General features: G+C 33.6%; 1 protein-coding gene across 2 annotated transcripts in view; it reads left to right on the top strand.

Moving 5' to 3' along the window:
* LOC132708819 (lachesin) overlaps nucleotides 1–21,739 on the top strand; it is a 98,051-nt gene that overhangs the window by 71,881 nt on the left and 4,431 nt on the right. Inside the window, exons 3-6 of one of the 2 annotated variants that reach the window (XM_060681418.1) lie at nucleotides 1,761–1,873; nucleotides 7,003–7,188; nucleotides 7,245–7,569; nucleotides 19,891–20,010. In XM_060681418.1, the coding sequence (XP_060537401.1) occupies nucleotides 1,761–1,873; nucleotides 7,003–7,188; nucleotides 7,245–7,569; nucleotides 19,891–20,010 (744 nt within the window). Of the gene's footprint in view, nucleotides 1–1,760; nucleotides 1,901–7,002; nucleotides 7,189–7,244; nucleotides 7,570–19,890; nucleotides 20,011–21,739 lie in introns of both variants that reach the window. The other variant, XM_060681417.1, reaches the window with a different exon arrangement.

Below are 21,739 nucleotides of genomic sequence, written 5' to 3'. Positions count from 1 at the left end.
AAAGACAAAAAGTTGCAGGTTGTTAAATTATCAATTTAATTTTCCAATTTTTATTTAACTTAATTTTATAGGATTTTGACCGAACAATTTTCGGAAATATAACATTACTACAATATACTTTGCGCCATCCTGTATGTCTCCTTGTTGATAAAGGAGTGCAAATGGGTACTGAGGAGGGTGGCTGAGGAGAGATAGGTAACGTTGGTCTGGGTCCCGGGTCACACCGGTATCCGGGGCAATAAGGCAGCGGACGCCTTAGCCAGGGAGGGCTCCTCGCATAGGCATATAGGGCCGGAGCCCCGCTTGGGGATCGCCCCGTGTGTGAGGCGGGGAGGTCTCGAAGCCTGGGCGAGAGACCGGGCCGCGGGGGGCTGGAGAGTTGCTCCGGGAATGAGGCAGGCGAGGCTTATGATGGATGGGCCCGCCCTTCCTCGGACCAGGGAGCTGCTTAGACTGACCAGAAGGGAGTGTAGAGCACTAACAGGGGCCTACACAGGACATTGCAGGCTTAGGAGGCATCTTTGCTTGCTAGGCATTGGAGACGACCCGGAGTGTAGGTGGTGCATGGAAGGGGAGGAGACCCCGTATCATCTGCTCACCTGCCTTGACATGGGCAAGATTGGGAGTCTTCGGAACGGCCCTGATCGATCCGGACTCAATGCACGGTATTGGGCTAAAGGAGTTGCTGACCTTCTATAAGAGGGGCGGCATTCTGGACGCCCTCTAGAGCGGCCTGGGGGCACAACGGGCCCATCTGGTGGCCTAAGTGCTTGGACGCCCGCGAGGGCGCCCCCCTTTAATACCAATACCAATACCAATAATATCATCCTGTATGACGATAATTAAAGAATTTTATTCTACTGAATCTATCAACAACAAAAAATTCGTAGTTGTTAAATCTATTATCTTTTAAAATATTTCATTTTTATCACATTTACAAAAAAAATTCTTTTATGGTATAGGCAACAGAATGGAATAGTTGCTTATTTGGCACTTAATTAGTAGATATAATTTAGAGTGTTACAATTTTACATATAGAACAATGCACATAAGCCATGAAGTACTAAGTCGGCTATTTACAAATCGTATTTCTTAAATATCTTAGCAGCTCTTTACTAAAAACATGTATCGGTGAAATAACTTCATTTTTTCTAGACCGGTTACGTTCTGTAAACTATGCATAATTCACAGCTTTGAGCCCAATAAACCCCACAAATGGGTATTATGTTACACCGTCCAATTTCATTTTTCTTTTCCTATCCATATATTAAATTGTAACAAATAAACCTCTATATAAATATTTTAGCTCACTCTTTATACAAATTGAATATTACATTTAAATGATCATGCCAAATTCTCCAATAAAACTTTTGTCAGGAAAATATGGATTTTGTTTATTTTATTTGATATTGTTAAAATTATTTTAAAATCATTAAAGTTGCCCTTTGTTTCACTTTGAGCCCGATATTCCGTCCCGAAAACTGGATGTAGGATCGAATTGGGCCCACAAAGACATTTATTCAGAATTTCAATGAGTACAACATTTTTTTTATCACGGAAACCGGAAAGTAGAAATTACTATCGAAATTTTTCAAGGAAAAGCAAAGTTTAGATGGCCTCTTTTTTGGATTTCACCTGAGTAGTCTCACGAAAATTAGTCTTGCTAACCAACGCCTTAAAATCATAACTCATAAATATAAGTGAAAACCCTGAAAACAATTGTTCAAGAATTGTTAAGAATTAATTTTCTTCTGTTGCAGATGTGGCGTACACTTTCGAACCGGATTTTTTGTTCCCCTTGGAAAACCTAACGGTACCCCAGGGGCGTGACGCTATATTCACCTGTGTCGTAAACAATCTGGGAGGATACAGGGTGAGTGGGGATTCAGCGACGGCCAGGGTGTGTATTTTTTCGATTTTATTCATGCACTCGTCGATAGGCTTCGGCTGATGTCCACATAGAAACTAAGATAAATCTATGTTGGCAATGGCGAGCTTATTTGGAGGCTGGCACCCAGCACAGAGCACTGCACCAGCATTGAGCACTAAGCACGTATGAAGAAGCACCATGCACCATATTCAAATTTAGATTTTCCGGGTGTCGTATCATGTTTTTCTCGAAAACCGCACGACCGAAGGCGCAATAGTGGTGGAGTTAAAATTCAACGCGTATTTTTCTCAACTTAATTTAATTCCACTGCTAATGACGGATCGTTTCTAAGCGAAGCATTTTTTCTGAAACAAAGACGCGGTACAAGATTTGTATTTTAAACATAAAGTCCACAAAGAAACGAACTTGCGAGATTAAAAACTTCCACGGCAAAAGTTTCTATCAGAGCTAAAGCAAACCATTTATTTTCCCAAGCGATTTAAGTAGTTTATGCAGCCATATTATAATAATTTATTTAACATGGGTATTTATCGACAGCCGAAGTTTATTTAGCGGATAACATTGTGTAAACTACGCCAGCAACGCAACGTTTTGATTTTCCTTTTCTTTCCCCGCTTTACACCGTTCCCTAAAGTTTTTTTTTTGGAGGGGGTGGGGGGAAACCGCACAATAATTCAACTTAATTTATATTATAATTAAACTATTAGTTTTTACTTACTAACCAAAACTAACCAAAGTAAATCAAAATTAATTTTTTTTTTGGTCGGCAAAAAAGTAAACGTCTATTTTGTGCTATAAATAATATCAGTATACAAGGTCTGAAGTTTGAACTATGTAAGTCAGCTGTGATCGTGAATCTCACAAAAATTTAATAAAAAAAATTAGGCAAATCACTCGTTTCATCACATTATACAGATTTGCTTATAGTTTTTGTATAAAACAATTCAAAAATTGTAAAATATGTGATGTTTCATGCACGGCTTAAAAAAATATGACAGGATATAGCATAAAATAATTGAAATACAGTGGTTGAATATGTCGAAGAGGCTACTTCATTAGATACATCTTTTTTTAGAATCTTTTTAAAAACAAAATAAAAAAATATATATAAAAAAATTTATTTAAAAAATATACAATTTCATCGTGTTTTACAAATAACCCCCCACCCCCACCCCTAAAAATTTGATTGCAAGTAGCACATATAGTCATGTTAAAGTCACTTTTTAGTAGACAGATAGAGGAATATAATTTAACCCATCGTTAGTCCCTTTGCAGGCAGTTCCTTAGTTATTTGTATTCAATTATTATAGAATGAAGACATAGAATATGCTATTATTTTTGTTTTATCATTATATTCTTTTTGTTATTTAAGTAGTATATGTGTTAAATTAAAAAAAAAATCAAAATTATTTAGATTTTTAGATGGACGATCACCCCATTCTTGAAATGGTCACATCAAAATACTGGTACCGCTATAATATTTAGGTAAATTTTATTATTTTTTTTTGTAAAAGTGTTTGGTAGGCCTGGATACACTACACCACTGTCTATCAATTTCTGGCCGTCTTTTTAATACAGTTTCGAATGAAGTCGAAAAACAACAATGAAAAACGGAGAGGTGAATGTGATTTTATCATAGCCCCAAGGTAGTCGTATCGTTCGTCTGCGTGTGACGGCCCACCTCTGGCTGTGGAAACTTTGATATGCAAACGAGATTACCATTATTCACCTCACTACTACTGCCCTGCGCGATGACAGTCTTACATCCCAGATAAAATGCAAACAACTCAGAAATATGCATGAAGGTGCACTCTTACATTTTTAATGCCCCCCAACAACTATATCCCTATCTCTTTCTCTAACAAAAAGGTTATCCTGTACATAGGGTGTTCAAAATTACAAAAATAGTTTCATTTGTGTCTAATTCTACCCCTAAAATGTTTACATGCTCAAAAACTCTCTTCATAAAGGGTCACTATGATTATGTTTCTTTTTTAATATTTCAAAACCAGTTCCCGAAAATGTTTGAAGGTGTTTTTTTGTTTCTTTATACCGTTATAAGAGAGGGTCTGCTTTTATTTCTTTTTTCATAAGATCAAAATTTCTTATTTGAGTGATATCAGCCACTTGTACTTAGAGGATGGTACTTAATGGCAAAGGGATAATTTTTGAGCTCATTCTATGAAAGCAACTTCCTATTAACTTTTGAGACACAGGTGGGTGATATTTCCGTATTCGTATAATTCACTATATTGTCAGAATATGATAAAAAAAAATGAAAAAAATTAAATCAACTCAATAAAATCACAACGAGGAATGATTTGACAATGACGTTTAAAAACTGGAATTTAATCCAGGCCCACCAGATATGTATCTTGAAAACTTAGTGTAGCCAAATGTATCACTTTTATTTTCAGCAAGTGTAGACTATCCAAAGAAATTTCCCAAGCTCACAATTTTTTTTAGAAACAACAAAATACATATTTACCAAAAAATCAAAAAGATATATAGAATCGCTTCTTAGATAATATAAAAAATATTTTTTCCTGAAAACTTTACTACCCTATTTATCAAACGGGAGTGAAATGATGTGATATAATGATATGAAATGGTATTAACACACCGTTCAGGTTATAATTATAATTATAATTATAACAATTATAACCACATTCATCCATTTTTGATAGCTGTGAAGAGGCTTTTTAAAATTTATAATATACTTTCAACTAAATTCGGGACACCCTATAAGTCCACCGTCTTTGCGTTAAAGTGAAATCAGTATCAAAAACGTCATTTAAACCGTGAATGGGGAATAATTTTAATTCATCTCTAAATTTATTTTCCTAACTTATAGCGCAACATAGATTCGCCCTTGTATTTACATTCAAATAAATAAAGTAAAAAATCGGCGGCAGCTTTGCCCGGTTTCCTACACCGCCCTATTTTTAATATTAAATTTACAACTCTTTAGAAAGTTTTTCTCTGTGTACATGTTTAATAATCCTGATTGCTATATTTGCGCGAACAACTGATGCGCTTTTTTAATAATTGGCAAACTTTTAATATGGATTTTTGCGTCGTGGTTTAGAAAACGATTCGGCTCATTGGTTTGAAGAAACGCAAACCTTCAGGACTTGGAGTCATTATAGAAAAGACTGTTTCTTAAATCAGATTGCTGCTCGAGTCTAGGTTATCTCGGTTCTTTTAAATATCAATTTAAACTGCTCACACCTCATTAAGTTTCAATTTTACAGCTATTGTCCCATCTGGGTTATAGCCTAGGGTAGTATGCAGCTGAAATCCGAGCAGCTACGCCGGTGTCGCGGCTTTCTTATATACTGATGTTCGTCTCATGATTGTTTTAAACTAAATTCCGTGCTCGATTTCGCTTCGAACTGTCTTTGCAGATTTCCTAAAAAACAATATACTGAAACATGATTATTATCTAGTTAAAAGACTAGATGAAATACTACCGAAATTATCTAATAGAAAAATTTAAGCTTGGCTGCAAAAAATTCTGCAAAAACGATAGAGCAATTTAGCAATTATTTAAAAAAAATCTTTAATAATTTAATATGAAATACAAATACGTATCGGGCAAATGAAAACACGAAAAAATAATTCACAAACTAAAGCATGATGCGGCACCATTTGTATATAGATGTAAGTATTTCTCAGTAGCATTTTATTTTCGTTTTGTATTATATTAGTGGTTAATTTGTTACCTAGTCACAAACAAAGACATTCTCTTCTCATCGTAATGAAGGTTCCCCGTATTTATTGAAAAGCAAAGGGCATTTTTATCAAATTTCCAGGAATTTCGAGTGTAACTGTAGTTTTCAAACAATGCGATTTTGCGAGTTCCTCCACATATTTTTCTTATTAATACTAGAAAGCCTCTTGTAAAATAAAACTGTAGGAATTTTTTGGTACGAAAAGGTTGGAGCATCGGGGACAAATACAGGACCTCTCAAAACACATGCGTCAAAGCTCAGATGGAGATTTTCCTCATTTAAAAAACAGTTGTGTTATGTTTAGTTTCTAAGATACATGGTGTTGTGTTAGTGTATTGCCTTTTCTCTAAGTCAAGGAGACCTGATTTTGATCATATTAAGCTGGATAATCCAAATATTTAGAATTGAATTATCATATCTTATATATTTGTAACAAAGTGCGATGTTTAATCCACAAATAATATCTACTGGCAGAAATTCCAAGTCATAACCCATAATACTTATATACATAATACATCGTAAGATTATATAATGTGCACTTGTAACAGCTGAAGAGAGTTCAGAGCTCTATTGCCAAAATAGTCTTAATCCATCTTATCCACTTTTTAATGCAGACTTTTTAATGCGACATTTTCAAATGAGAGTTTTGCCACATACTTACATAAATCTATTAGAAATAAAAACCATTTCAAATGTTTATTTATTTATTGTGTTTAAAAGCAAGGACGACCTCTAATAGTATTGTAACTACGGGACAGATACGATTATTTAATTTCTTTCATTTGTCAATTATAATGACATTACATTAAATAAATTGAGATCTTCTTGACAATCCTATTCGTTAAAAGATCTGTCAGGACTGTACTAGAGTTCAGAATTTTTATCTTGCTAAAACAAAAATAATCCTTTAACGTTACAAATGACTGCCAAATTTTAACAAAAAATGTCAGAAAATATTTAATACATTAAAAAAAGCCATTTAAATGAAATTTGCAATTTAAACATTTCCAGACCTATGTTTATGTGAAACTGTTTTGTTTTCATTTTGGACGACAAATCTCCAGTCGAGAGTTGGCGCATGTTTCTTGAAACACCCCGTATACTTCGTCAATTTTCAAATTAAATTATACCACAAAGTCAAGGTTAAATTTGAAGATATTCCGAATTAATCTCGCTGACAATTGCCAGCGCAAACAATGGCTTTAATCGCCCTCACGATGGTCTTTCAAGTCTAAAGCGCCCAAAGCTTATGCATTATACATATTTTCAAGTTCCCATGCTTACTTGATTTCTCCCGAACAGTAATATATATCTATTAAATAGTATTTTCTCGTAATTCTCGGTTCCCGCAAATATTTCCATTAAATTTTGAAACAGGTTGCCTGGATAAAAGCCGACACGAAAGCAATATTAGCCATCCACGAGCATGTGATTACCAACAACGCAAGATTGTCCGTAACGCACAACGATTACAACACGTGGACATTGAATATACGAAATGTTCAACGCGATGACAGAGGTCAATATATGTGCCAAGTGAATACCGACCCAATGAAAATGCAGGTAAGAAGGAACGCTGTATGTTCTTCGCTCCCGAATTGATGTTTACGACTTTTCAGACGGCATTTTTGGAAGTGGTGATCCCGCCCGATATCGTATACGAAGAAACGTCGGGTGACATGATGGTGCCAGAAGGGGGGTCCGCCAAATTGGTATGCAAAGCTAGAGGTTACCCAAAACCAAAAATCGTGTGGAGAAGAGAAGACGGAGGTCCTATTATAGCCCGAGGACATCATAATTCAAAAAATGAGAAACTTGCTGAGGTGGAGGGCGAAGTTTTGTCCCTTACCAAGGTTACGAGGTCGGAAATGGGTGCCTACCTTTGTATAGCTACTAATGGGGTGCCGCCTTCCGTCAGCAAACGGATGATGCTGCACGTTCATTGTAAGTCAAATCAGATTCTAGTTAAAAACGGCAAAAGTTAAAATGTACATGGTTGCTTTAATTGCAGGGTTTTAACAGGACTCGGTTTCTGAGAAATATTTAATAGGTATGACCTTTAAAAAATGCCCGTATTATCAAAATTACTAAAAGTTGCCTGAAAGTTTTGTTTAATATAATATAAATAACAATAATTAACTAATATTTTATTTGAAAAGTACATTTTGGTGGGATTTTAAATATACGTTAATTGTGATTCCACACCCTCAAACAAGTTCAAGATGAAACCGCATCAAAAATATAATTCCACAAGCATCACCACCACCGCTAACCAAAAGGCTAACATCCTGTACATGTACTCGACAATTCATAAGTTATCCTGTTAAATCAGACGTTCTCTATTGGCGACAAATTAATTTCTGCCGCTATATCTAAGTCATTTATTCCGATGTGACAGTTTCAAAACAAAAGGTACATCACATTAATTCTAACCTCCGTGTCGTGCGGCCAACAGAAACATGGACTATAATTAAAATGGACACAAATATTATTTTGTAATGATGGATTTATAATCTGTTGTGCTGTTACCAGCCGCGTTTTGCCATTCATCGTTAACTGCTGTTGTTTAACCCTACGCCCGGTCTATTTTGGTAAATGACATATGAATTAAAAACAATTCTCTGCGTATTGTTCTCCGTTAAGGTCCCAACGAAAATGTAAAGTATACTTCAAAACATTGATTCATCTACATGACGTCGATTTCACGGAGGAGGATGCGACAGCCTACACATCAAAACATTTTCCGTTGAAAATAATCTGGTGATAATTTGAATCGCATCAGAACATGGCAACAATAATTTATCAGATAAAGCTATAAACCGTATCGACAACTGCAGTAGTTCCGACTCGCTCCTGCAAATGGAGCTTGGACTATTTGTTTTTCAAATAGCAATACAATGGTAACAATGAATATCGAAGCTTTGCAAAGTGCACGATTTTATAGGGTCCTGAATCAATACAAAAATGTATGAAGAGGATAATTTAATACAAATTGAGGAAAATCGTGTTGTTTGGGAAAATTAAAAAAGGACGAAAACAATATGCATTTCCTACGGTGAAAGGTTTCGGTTATTTTTTTCTAAAAGATTCATACCTACTGGTTCATAACAGCTGAATTCATAAAATCATAAAATGTGGCCTTTTTAGAGGTTTTGGAATTTTAAAAAACTATCAGTAGGTTTTTTCCATTTTCCAAAATGGTTCTTTCGAAAATCACAATTTGTTTTCAAATGTGTTGGAAGAAATTGCAATAAATACTATTACAATTTTTTTTAAATACGGATTAGAGTTTCAATTGTGTATAATATAATGCTACTGATTAACTCCAAAATAATTGTGCATCTTTATGTTTATATTTAGAGGAACAATGGTTTTTATCTTCACAAAGAAATATTATGCTAGTGAATCAAAAAATTGTACTAAAATGACAATTGCGCTAGCGTAGCAGAATTTGGGGAACGTGAATCGACCATTTGCCCCTGTCGTACGCATCTGGTAGTAACCAGAAGCATTTATTCAGCATAATCACGTAGAAACTATACTTCCGACAATTATTACAATGAAAATAAGTAAGGAGACACATTTTATTTAAGTGAATTCGGCTAAAACTTAACATCTTGAGAGCTCAGGATTCTGCAGTTAAAATATTTCCAATTATCAACAATCACCCTCAGTAAATTGAAAGCTCCAATTCTAAATAAATGATCAAAAAATTTAAATTTTTTGATGATATGATGAAAAATTCTGAAGAAAATATTTTATGTGTGTATAAAGAAAACATAGCAAAATATTCTGGAATGCCAATTTTGACAACAGATACAACTCAGAACCTCAACGTCACAGGCAACTTTTTATTTTTTTTCTAATTTTATCAAGGTGGTTCCTGCAATAATTCCTGCCACGACGGCTAACTAAAATAAACCACTATTCAGCGAGGAAAAAAAGAAGCGATGCTGACATTTTCTCGAGTTTAGATGAAACTGATCAAGATATAATACGGCGTAAAATTTACCAATTATACGTGTCTACATTAGATATCTTAATTAGGACGCTTGAATAAGATGAAACCGGTGTTAAATGTAGCAGAACCACCCTATGGAAGTGTATTCAACACATGGGTTTTAGATTTTAAAAAATTGACAAAAGGCAAGTTTTAATGGAATCTTTAGAATTCGGAAATGGCGACTGGAATATCTAGAAAAAAATAGGGTTTACAGAGAACAACAAAGGCCAATTAATTACTTGGATGAAATCTGATTCGACACTTATGATACCCCGAAAAAGGGTTGGGTTGACTCAACTGATAAGTGTAAAACAAACGCGCCATCAAAAAGAGGAAAAAGAATAACTATTTTGCATGCTGGCTCTAAAGATGGTTGGATTCCAAATGGACTTTCTCCGTCTGCTAAAAATATTAAAGATTCTTCACTGGATTACCATGAAAACACCACCGCTGATTTATTTGAAAGTTGCTTTAAAAACAAACTAGTTCTAAACATTCCTCCTAATAGCGTAATTGTAATGGACAATGCAAGTTATCACAGTAGACAGTTGACGAAAACCTCTTCCTCATGTGACACAAAAGCAACAATCCAAAACTACATGTTCAATAACGAAAATATTTTCACGAAGATTATACCAAAAAGCAGTTAATTGAGGTTCTACAAAGCTTGAACCTACAAAAGGAATACGTCTGTGATAATTATGCAAAAAATCTAGGGCATACAGTTTTACTGTATATTTAATACCATTGAACATGTTTGACACCAACTGAAATCTGCCATTCGTCGTAACAATGTTTTCCCCGTGTTAATTCCAATGTCCTCAAACTTATAGAAACCGAAGTTTTTAACATCCCTCCACAAAGTTGGGCAAATTCTGTTAAACATATAGAAAAAGCAGACCAATCGTATATCCATATTGCAAATAATATAGAACAAATAATAATTAGAACAGGCGATGATAGCAATAGTGATACTGATGTATTATGTGAATAATTTTAAGTAATTTAAGTAGGTAATAAAAATAATTTGTAATTTTATTTTAGGTTTAAACATAAATAAATAAATATTGTTTAGTATTTTTCCTAACAAAACCCCAAATAATTAAATACTAAGCAAAGTACGGACCTGCTCGTTCGTATCAGTTAGTCACTTTCTTGTATCTATGAACAGACTTTACCTTATTATTATTAAATTACCGCAAATTTTGATTTAAATCACAATTTATATTGAAAATACCGTGATTTCAATTATACAGCCTTTTGAACAATTATTATTCTGCGCTCCACGAAAACAGACCAAACACGGATTAAAAAACTTTCGGTACATAATCCGACATTTTTAAACATAAAAATGACCTTAGATAAATCAAAAGCTTAATAAAGGGAAAACAAATTAACCGACTCGATCACGGTTTTTATTTGTGTTGGCGGATTGGATAATGTAACCCGGAATTCGGTGAAATTGACGATTATGGTATTTGTGAAGTTCGGAAACAATTTCAATTCACGACCGTTTCCGAAAAGTCGGTTACTTTTCGGCAAGTCAATCCGTCTCTCTTGTTATCAGTTTTCGGTTTCTGTAACAATATGGTGAATAATTTGATTGGGCCCCTAAAGTTTTATCGTCCTGGGGGGGAGAATGAATTCCGATTACACATCCGTTGCTGCGTGGCTGTAAAATAAATTATGTAAAGTCTGAAATTGAAAGTCATCTCTTTAAGAAATGTCAGTGTTGTGTTGAAGGCGTCCTCCCGTAGCCTGCACGTTAAAAAGCGTGAGAAATTTTAATTCAGCGTTGAAGACGTTCTGAAAGCTTACCAGCTTACCGTTATGAATCACTGGCCCGGGCCATTCGAATATCATTTAACATTTCGTGCATTTACTCCCCCCCCCCCCCCCCTTCCCAAACCCGGACACTTTCATAACGAAAAAAAATCCCTACTTTCCGTAATAATCTTTTCCTCATTTCTTATCAATTTGGCCCGATCGTTTACCAATAATTTTATATATATAGTGCTTTTATGATTTCGAATTTGTATTTAGTGCGGCAATAATCAGGATCGAATTACCAAAAAGCGATCTCATTAGACATGGCCAAGAATCGTCCATTTGTTGAATAGTAAATGGATTAAATAGTAAAAACACTAGATACCAAACAGGGTAGGTATTAGGGGACTCCATATTCAAAGAAAAAATTAAGGGATTAAGGCACTGACCAGCAAAGACGATCGCCATTATTGGTGCTGCAGACATTTGTTTTGGGCAGCAGATTAGCTTTTCAAAGAATCAAAAAAGGGGGAAAACCACAAATGCTATAATGTGCATTTATCCAAATTACCCACATAAGCGGGATCTTACTACGAATTCAGGTTCCTAGGCCAATATGCAACTCCTGACCAGTAGAGTTTTCAATTCAACCTGGAATTTTTTCTAGCTCCAAATCAGATAGCAAATTAATTTATAAAATGAGGTTAAATTATTTTACTTTGATTAATTATCTATATACCATACCATACAATACCATACAGTGTACTTACAAACAAAATAAAATTAACAGTTTACCACATAAAGTAGAGATTATTGGACATGATATAAAGAACAACAATTTACGCTATTATCAGATGTATTTTAAAAGCATTGTAATGTAAACAATTCATAATGATTCTCTACCGAGGAAAATTCTTTCTCCACGGAAAAGCTTTACCGGCCACCCTCCCGCGCTGCACCTAACGAGCCCCGAACGCCCCGATACGATTTGGACAAATACGGCCATCTTAAAAAAACTAACATTTAACACACACAAACACATACAAAAAAAATCATTTTAAAAAACATAGAATGAAAATGAAAATCAAAAAAGCATTAAGATTTAATTTTCGGTATGACTAAATTATAGAAAATTATATCGGCATCGATAATGCCATTAAAACGATTTAACTTAAAATCAATAATTAAATTAACGCGAAAAAATCTGAAAAACAATAAAATCCTTAAATGATGGCATTCCATGCATAGGGGGCAAAGAATACATTGGAGAGACCGGACGAAAAATATCAACTAGGCTCAAAGAACATGAAAGAGCATTACGACTGAGACAACTAACTCATCAGCAGTTGGCGGACACGAAACCGGACATCAAATTTTATTCAATAAAATTAAAATTCTGGCATCTAATCAATTCTTCTTCCAACGAAAAATCGGAAAATCTATAGGAATCTATAAGCAACCAAACAATCTTAACCGTGACCTCGTCGGCAAAATCAATTCAGCAACAACCGACCCACCGTGGGCCAAGATGGCCCAAAAAGTTTGAAAAATTTCGTCTTTTCCAAAATATTTTCCGCAGCAGCAAACAAGCAGGCTTTGAACAATCTAAAAAAAATTGTTTCGTGGCCACGACATGTAAATACCATTTTTCAATGCATGAACTTACAATACAATACAATAAGGATATATTAATTTTGTTTTCTGGATTCCACGTGACTGTTATTTAATTGAATCTGTAATCTTCAATTACCTAAAGTAAATTCTTTAATTTTGCTTAGAAATATCTCATGAATCGAGCAAAATGGTATCACAGTATATATATATATATATATATATATATATATATATATATATATATATATATATATATATATATATATATATATATATATATATATATAATAAAAAAAAATTCTGCCCATCGCTGCCTCCCAATTTTATAAAAGTATATTAAGGTACCTATAAATAGTAATTTTATAGGCTTTTTTATTCGTCTCCTCTCAGTTTCATGACGAATTTTATATTTACAGATTTCTCCATATTGTCAAAATTTATAAAAATGATATATTCAACAAAAATATATTTAGCGAAATTTTGAAATACAATTATGAACCAAATAGAAAATGTTTTGATGAGGCCGTTAAATGAGGAATACCTGGAAAAATTACTTGTTAAACAAGAATCCAGAATGAATTTCGATATCAATTGGGGATTATTGGATACTAGACAAAGCAAGGCTCAGCCTCATTTTTGAAACATTATCTAGTTTTCGCCGAAATTACCACTCATACGAACTCATTTTCAGTTTTTATGTTATTTTACAAATTTTAGCTAGTGGACTTAGCATTTAGACATGATGATTTAAAAAAAAAACTGCTCGATTATTTGTTTCCCTGTATCCTTGGCACAAAATGCCAGTAACTCTCCATAAAATATTGATACACGGGAAAGAAATCGTGAAGTCCAGTCCGGTGCCAATCGGACAACTTTCCGAAGAGACCCAAGAGGCCCGCAATAAAGACTACCGAAAATACAGCGAACATAGTGCGAGAAAATGCAGCAAATTTGCACCAAATTTGGATGTACTTCATAATTTCTTACTTTCGTCTGATCCAAAAATCGCAAATTTACGCAAAATCAAAGCTTTAAATAAAAACACATTTAGTCCCGATGCTAGACCTTTCAAAGAAAATATTACAATTCTGAGGAAATCAGACGAACGTAGAGACTCGGCTTAAGCGTTGATTTAAAATTAAACTTGTTACATTATTGTTATTATTATTATTATCATTATTATTATTAAATTAAAGTTGATACTGGTTAGTTTTAGTTTGAAATATTTTCTGTTTTTTTTTTCAAATCGGTTCCTACAAAAACTACAGATTTGCCATTATCTCAGAATAAAGAATACAAGGTGATATTTTTTTATATATATATTTACATTTTTTTTTTTTAGATATATCACATCCCCATTTTCTCAATAAATGCCTCATAGACATAATGAAACATTTGGGTATTTCACGAACTAATTTTACAAATTTAGTATCATGTGATACTTGCTGTATCACATGAATGAAATTTTTTGGGTGATTCTGGCCCACTGTGCGACGTAGAAGGAATCCAAAAGTTTTGTAAATAGTGTTACAGTAGCCTGTGGAACTTCCTTTCAAAAATTTCCGAAAATATAATAATAATAACAAATGTCTTATTTTCCAAAACAATAATTAGGACTTAAATATTGAGAACAAGGATGAAAATAATATTCAAAAGATATTAGTTCATTCTCCTCATTAAAAACAGCAGGAAAATATATATCTAAGGCCACACCTGGAATGAGGAAAAAAAGTAAAATAAACAATTTATGGACAGTGCATATCCATACTACACTGGGATAAAGTCCCGGACGAGGCTGGGTTTTTATAAAAAAATATATTACTCTATTATTTTAGTTTGAGGATATTCAATTGTTAAAAAGACAGTTTTCTGATTCAAATTCATGAATGTTTGATGCTTTTACATAAGTATAAGACTCGACATTAACAAAAACACTTGTGTAAACTCTGAGTCTTCTATGACTATAATGGAGAATAAAAAAAATCTGATATGGTTTTCGACACTATTAAGCAAAAAATTAAAAATACAATACATTAGTTCTTATAGTCATTCATTTGTTAGTTGATAGTTATATTAACAAAAAATATTGCCGTATTTTGAAAAATATTATAGAGAGGTAAATTTGCAATTTATTATTTCTCAAATTTATATTGAAACAAAAGCACTCTCTTGACGTTTTTCTCTTTTGAAACGTACGAGCTTAAAACTTTGAATAATTTTTCAAATCCGAAGCAGTAAAATTTACTCTGACTGTAGAATCAAATCAAATCAAATACAAATTAAAGTTATTGAAGCCATTTTAAGGTAACATCGAATAATTATTAAGTTTTAATGAACTGTTTGGGATGTAAAACGCTGCACACCGTGGTGGCAGTTACAATAAAGGGGGTTAAAAATGTTTTGTTGCGGCACCTATTGGTAATGAAAAGCTCAGTTTTGGGTCTACGCTCTTTGAGTTATGCAACACAAGACGTACACCCGGAACGAACGATACGTAAAACACGCATCGTCGGTTAAAACCCGTCGGAAAATGATTGAAGTTGCCAACGTTTTGTATTTTATGGTTACGTTTATAATCAGCCATTGTCTACTTAACAGAGAACCATTAGCCTAAGCTTTTGTAACGTGTGCGTTCCAGTGCATCCATATTCATATGAGCTTTTAAAACAATTGTTCGTTTACGCCTTTGTTATAACAAAATAAATACTGCAGTGCCGGATCGCGATAGTATGGAAACGTCAACTGTCAGACATTCACTTAATTTTTCATCCGTTTTACCGTTCTATAGAGTCACCATCACCAGCGCTATCGCTGTTTATTGCTACATAATTCCATTGCGAACGAATACGTTATGAATTTCCATTTAATTTTTTTTTTTTGGTGAAATACCTAAAATAGTTTTGCGCTGGCTAATTTATTTTAAATAGATTTTACAGCGCACGGAACAAACTTTTCCGCCGTTTTATAAATTTGGTTTCTATAAAACTACAGTCTCCATATCTTCTCAAATAAATTCGCAATAAATTTTTCGTTTTAAAATAACCGTTTCGCAAAGAGAAAAAGTTTTGGCTCTAAATCCCCGAGATTCTATTTCCACTCGAAACGAAATGTTTCCCTAGTTGATAAATTTTCGGTTACTCCTTGAATGTATTCGATTTTTTCATAAAAACAAAACAAATGCTGAGGGTGTAGACTTCGTTCGGAAAATTAGGTCCCTATCCCTGAATACGCAAGTATTTGTTTTTGACTCCTTTGCTTTACGTTCTCAATTTTGTAGATGAGAAAGTAAACCGACAACAGCTATACGAGGTCAAAACGAATTTCTGCTTAACGAGATACGAAAAAATAATTATCAACGAGACTTTATATACACGGTGACAATATTACCTACCTACATACAATATTAATTAGCAAATACAGCATTTGCAGTTATTTTAGCAAAACGTTCATTTTAAAAATGTAAAGATTCGTCGAGATAATCTGATTTTTGTGTTTTATTACAAATCCGGCCATAGAGGCCAATTAATTTAAAAAATGAAGCAAATACAACCTTGTTTTCTGCAATATTCCAGTTTTCTCATTTACAAAAATAATTTTAAATGCTCTACTAATATGATTTAATAAAAATGCGTAAAACAAAACATAAAAGAAAACGCCGAATCAGGTGTATATTCACAGGCACTTATTTCCAAAATTATCACGGCACATTCCTATAAGACATGTTCCGCTGAAACAACTGCAAATGACTTCTGTTAACATGTCCTACTATATGAAGCAGTCACTTTTTACTTTTTTGTTTGTAAACATTACTTCACTCAAATGTTCCCGATGTGCCGCTAAGAAATAAGTATTATTATTATAATTACCATTGATTATCTATGGGTTCAAAGGAGGAGTGCAGATTAGAGTACACACGAAGAATTAATGAAGACGGCTTGGTGAGGTCCTAAACCGATTAATAATAATAAGAAGAACTCTGACACAGATTCCGAAAAAAAATAGTGCAGCAAATTATAAATAATTGTCTAGGAAAAAACATCGAATACGCTGCAACTTCACATATGTACTGCGCGTTCAATTTATCTTGATATCATTTTGATTGGCTGTAACTTAGCTGTAACATAGCATATCATCATTTTCTATATGTTTAACAGAATTTGCCCAACTTTGTGGAGGGATGTTAAAAACTTCGGTTTCCATAAGTTTGAGGACATTGGAGTTAATACGGCGAAAAACATTATTACGACAAATGGCAGATTTCAGTTGGTGCCAAACAAGTTCTTAAGCCTTAAAACTGTATGCCCTAGATTTTTTGCATAATTATCACAGAAGTATTCCTTTTGTAGGTTCAAGCTTTGTAGAACCTCAATTAATTGCTTTTTGGTATAATCTTCGTGAAAATAAATGTCGTTATTATACATGTAGTTATGGATTGTAGCTTTTGTGTCACATGAGGAAGGGGTTGTAGTCAACTGCCTACTGTGATAACTTGCATTGTCCATTACAATGACGCTAATAAGAGGAATGTTTGGAATTAGTTTGTTGTTAAACCAACTTTGAAATAAATCAGCGGTGGTGTCTTCGTGGTAATCCAGAGAAGAATCTTTAATATTTTGCGCAGACTGAGAAAGTCCATTTGGAATCCAACCATCTTTAGAGCCAGCATGCAAAATAGTTATTCTTTTACCTCTTTTTGATGGCGTCATTTTGTATAATTGAGAATCAGTTATTAGGGGTTAAAAATATAAGAAAAATAACAAAATAGGTAAAGTTTGTTCATAGATATAAGAAAGTGACTAACTGATACGAATTAAGGAAAGACCCGGGCAAGCTGTAAGAATGAAATATGACCGAACGGGTCCGTACTTTGCTTAGAATTTAATTATTTGGGGTTTTGTTAGGAAAGATACTAAACAATATTTATTTATTTATGTATTTATGTTTAAATCTAAAATAAAATTACAAATTATTTTTATTACCTACTTAAATTACTTAAAATTATTCACATAATATATCAGTATCACTATCGCTATCATCGCCTGTTCTAATTATTATTTGTTCTATATTATTTGCAACATGGATATAAGATTATTCTGCTTTTTCCAAATGTTTAACAGAATTTGCCCAACTTATTTTTCGCAGACAGGGAAAGTCCGTTTGGAATCCAACGATTTTTAAAGCCAGTATGCCTCTTTTTGATGGCGCGTTTGTTTTACACTTATCAGTTGAGTCAACCCAATCCTTTTCCGGGGTATCATAAGTGTCGAACCAGGTTTCATCCAAGTAAATATTTGGCCTTTGTTGTTCTCTGTAAATCCTAATTTTTTCTAGATATTCCAGTCGTCATTTCCGAATTCTAAAAGACTCCATTAAAACTTGCCTTTTTTTTAAATCTAAAACCCATGTGTCGAATACACGTAAGGTAGTTCTGTCACATTTAAAACCGATTTCATCTTTTTCAAGCCTCCTAATTAAGATATCTAATGTAGGCACGCTTTGTTCCTCGTATAACTGGTAAATTTTACGCCGTATTATATCTTGATCACTTTCATCTACACTCGAGAAAATGTCACCATCGCTCCTTTTTTTTCCTCGCTGAAATGGGATTATTCACAATTTTCCATCCAGTTGATGTTGGAATTTTCGTCAATGTGGCCGTTTGAGAGTCCAATAAACATTGTTTATAACTTCCTTAGTCTCAATAGAATAGTGTTTTCTACATTTGGGCGGGTGCATCTCCTGAGATGCACTAGACTCGCACATATTTTGCATAATTCGCACACGATTCAACACACGCTGTATTACACACGAAATAAGAATGATTACTAATAAACTTAAACTAAGCAGTATACCAAACCAAAGAATATTAAACACAGGTAGGTATAAAATGAATTTCTATTATGGACCACAATTTTACCTGAATTTATATTCCGAAACTTTATGTAATAATCTTGTTGCATTGTATGTTAATGACCACCCTTGGGTTGGCCGCTTTCTTATATCTATGAACAGACCATACTTGTCGTAGTCTTAAGGCTCTTTCATGTTCTTTAAGCCTTAGTTGATGATTTCGTCCAGTCTCTACAATGTATTCTTTGCCGCAACTGGTTTTAATGTTATATTTCTTCAGACATTTTGATGGGAAGTATGGGGTTGCTGTCAAATGTGGAAATTATTAGCGAGAGCAATAGTAAGGTGTTTTACTTTTGGGTTCAGTGACTCGGGTTAAGATAGTTTTACGGCTCTAGAAACAAGAGACTGGAAAACCGATGATTTTAGGAAGTATTACAATAGCCCGTGGAAGTTTCTTTGAAAAAATATTACATATTACATATCTAAAAATGTGTTTTACGAAATGCAGGTCATATGTACCAGTATTTAGAGTAGTAAACGAATTTAAATCTAACTATATCGTTTTGTTGTAATAAAATAAAAATCACCTATATTTGTCCAATACCACGAAAACAAGTGGAATGAAATATAAGAAGTGTAATATAGTTGTAATCAGATTAATGTGCTCTATTAAATGCCCATATAATATACAGAATGTTCCATTTTTAAAAATGTCAAATACCTTAGAAAATTGTTAGCCTTTGTTTCATATGATTTAGAAAAACTGAGCTGCTAACCGTACAATTTGTTTTTTTCTATTTATCTGGATATCTTAAAAACCCAAAAAATTATATCCAATCAAAATGTTGCCAAGATAAATTAAACGCGCGATATATGAAATACACTAGCACCATGCCGCATATATAGTGAATAAAAAACTTTAAAATCTCAACGAGAATAATTATAAAGTTTATTATGTTTGGTTTTGACGTCAGAAAAAGAAATTTGATTCGGTTTCGAGAGGCGACTTAAAAATGTTTTTTTCTCAGTTCATCCGCTCATTCAAGTGCCAAATCAACTAGTGGGAGCACCTGTAAATACCGACGTCTCCCTACAATGTCACGTTGAGGCATCCCCTAAAGCAATTAACTACTGGATCAGAGAAAGTGGTGAGTAGAGTGATGTTTTTTTTGGAGAAGAATCGATAAAGTTTGCGGGACGGTTTTTTCTCGATTGGCTTTTCGAATCGAAGAAGGCCCAAAAAAAAGGCGCGCACCGGAGATGTTTTCGGTTGGTTTTCAAAACATAATGGCGATACGTGAGCTGCAGGGTTGATTGATTAACGGCATTAAAAATAACCCCCCCGGGCATGTTTGAATGAAAAAATCATTAGTAAGTCGGAAGGCATGAAACTGTCCCCATTCCCGGCAGATTCTGGATTGCCTGTGAAATTGCAAGAAATTTGGAATTCCTTCTCGCCTGAATACTGTAAATCCCTCGTTTCAACCACCACGGACGGAAGGATACGCGATATAATCAACGCGTTATTGTACCCCATATCAATTATTTAGCGCGGTATATTTAGTTTTCTGGTTGAATTTGCAATTTACAATTTCGACGAATTTTTATATACACTATATCACTTTTATATAAATCCCTCGACGAGAGAAAATATAATTTATAAGGGATGTTAACAATTATTACTCTTCTTCGTCTCTTGTGTTAAATATTTGTAGCATCCTTATGGCAGCCAAAGTTTTTTTTCATTTACACGACTAGGCAATTAGCTTCCTTTCGAAAATTTAAACACAAAATTTTAATCCAAAAAATATTTAAACATCAGAGCACATGAAATTTGTAACTCCAACGAATAATCTGAACTAAAACATAAATTAAGCCTGTATTTAGCCATTTCTAATTTTAAAGAAGTTTTGTAAATTATGCATTAATAAAAGTAAAATCATAAGAAATTTAAAACCAACCTTTTTTGTTTCCAATCAATAAAAGTGTAGTTTAGAATTCAAACTCCCCCATCCTCTTGTGTACATCAAGGCTGGGGTAAAACAGTCTTTTAACAGTTCACATTTTCATAATTCCATATAACTTTCCCAAAATACTTCGAAATTTACTTAAATTTAGGGCAACGTTTATTAAAATAGGGTAGTTACTTATTTAGGTTGATTTTTATCCAACCACACAAATCAGTTAATTAAAAAGCAACCGATACCTTTTTCCTAAATTAACGTAAATTTAAAAAAAGTTAATTTCAGTCGTAATATTTAATGTCTTAACTCGATATATATTAACCCATATTATACCAAGCATAAAAAAAACTTTTTTTGCACTTAAGAATACATATGTGTAAAAAAAAACTTGAAACATAGAAAAAAATACTGGTGCATAAACGAACCACTGGGAAAAAACATTAAATAATGTTAAATAATGTTTTGGGGCACATAAGATGTAACATCTAATTTATACATAAATATACAAAAGAAAGTTCAAATTCGACAGAAAACAACTAAGAGTAGATTGTTTTCTAAATAGAACCTGATTTGATACGAAAAAAAGCATAATATTTTATGGTAACACCCGGTTTCATTTTTGGTGATATTTTACAAAGCATAAGTATGTAAATGCACATTACACTTATTACAAACGTAAATTGTGTGGCTGTGGCAGATTCTGCATCTCCTTCGGGCTTTATTAGCATGAACAATCATGAGGTGACCTTGATTATCATAACGCACTTCATCTATGGCAGGTGCAAGATTTCTTTGAGTAATTGTTTTATCAGTTTTTAAAAGTAGCAAAGCAATGTAAGATTTAAAATCAAATCAATCACATCGTCATCAAAAAACACAAAAGTATATCAAACGGAGTTTTTCCAGAAAGCCT

The sequence above is a fragment of the Cylas formicarius genome, unplaced genomic scaffold, assembly GCF_029955315.1.
Source record: "Cylas formicarius isolate icCylForm1 unplaced genomic scaffold, icCylForm1.1 PGA_scaffold_12__32_contigs__length_19106922, whole genome shotgun sequence".
Lineage (NCBI taxonomy): Eukaryota > Metazoa > Arthropoda > Insecta > Coleoptera > Brentidae > Cylas > Cylas formicarius.
This window is presented reverse-complemented; position numbering and strand designations above follow the sequence as displayed.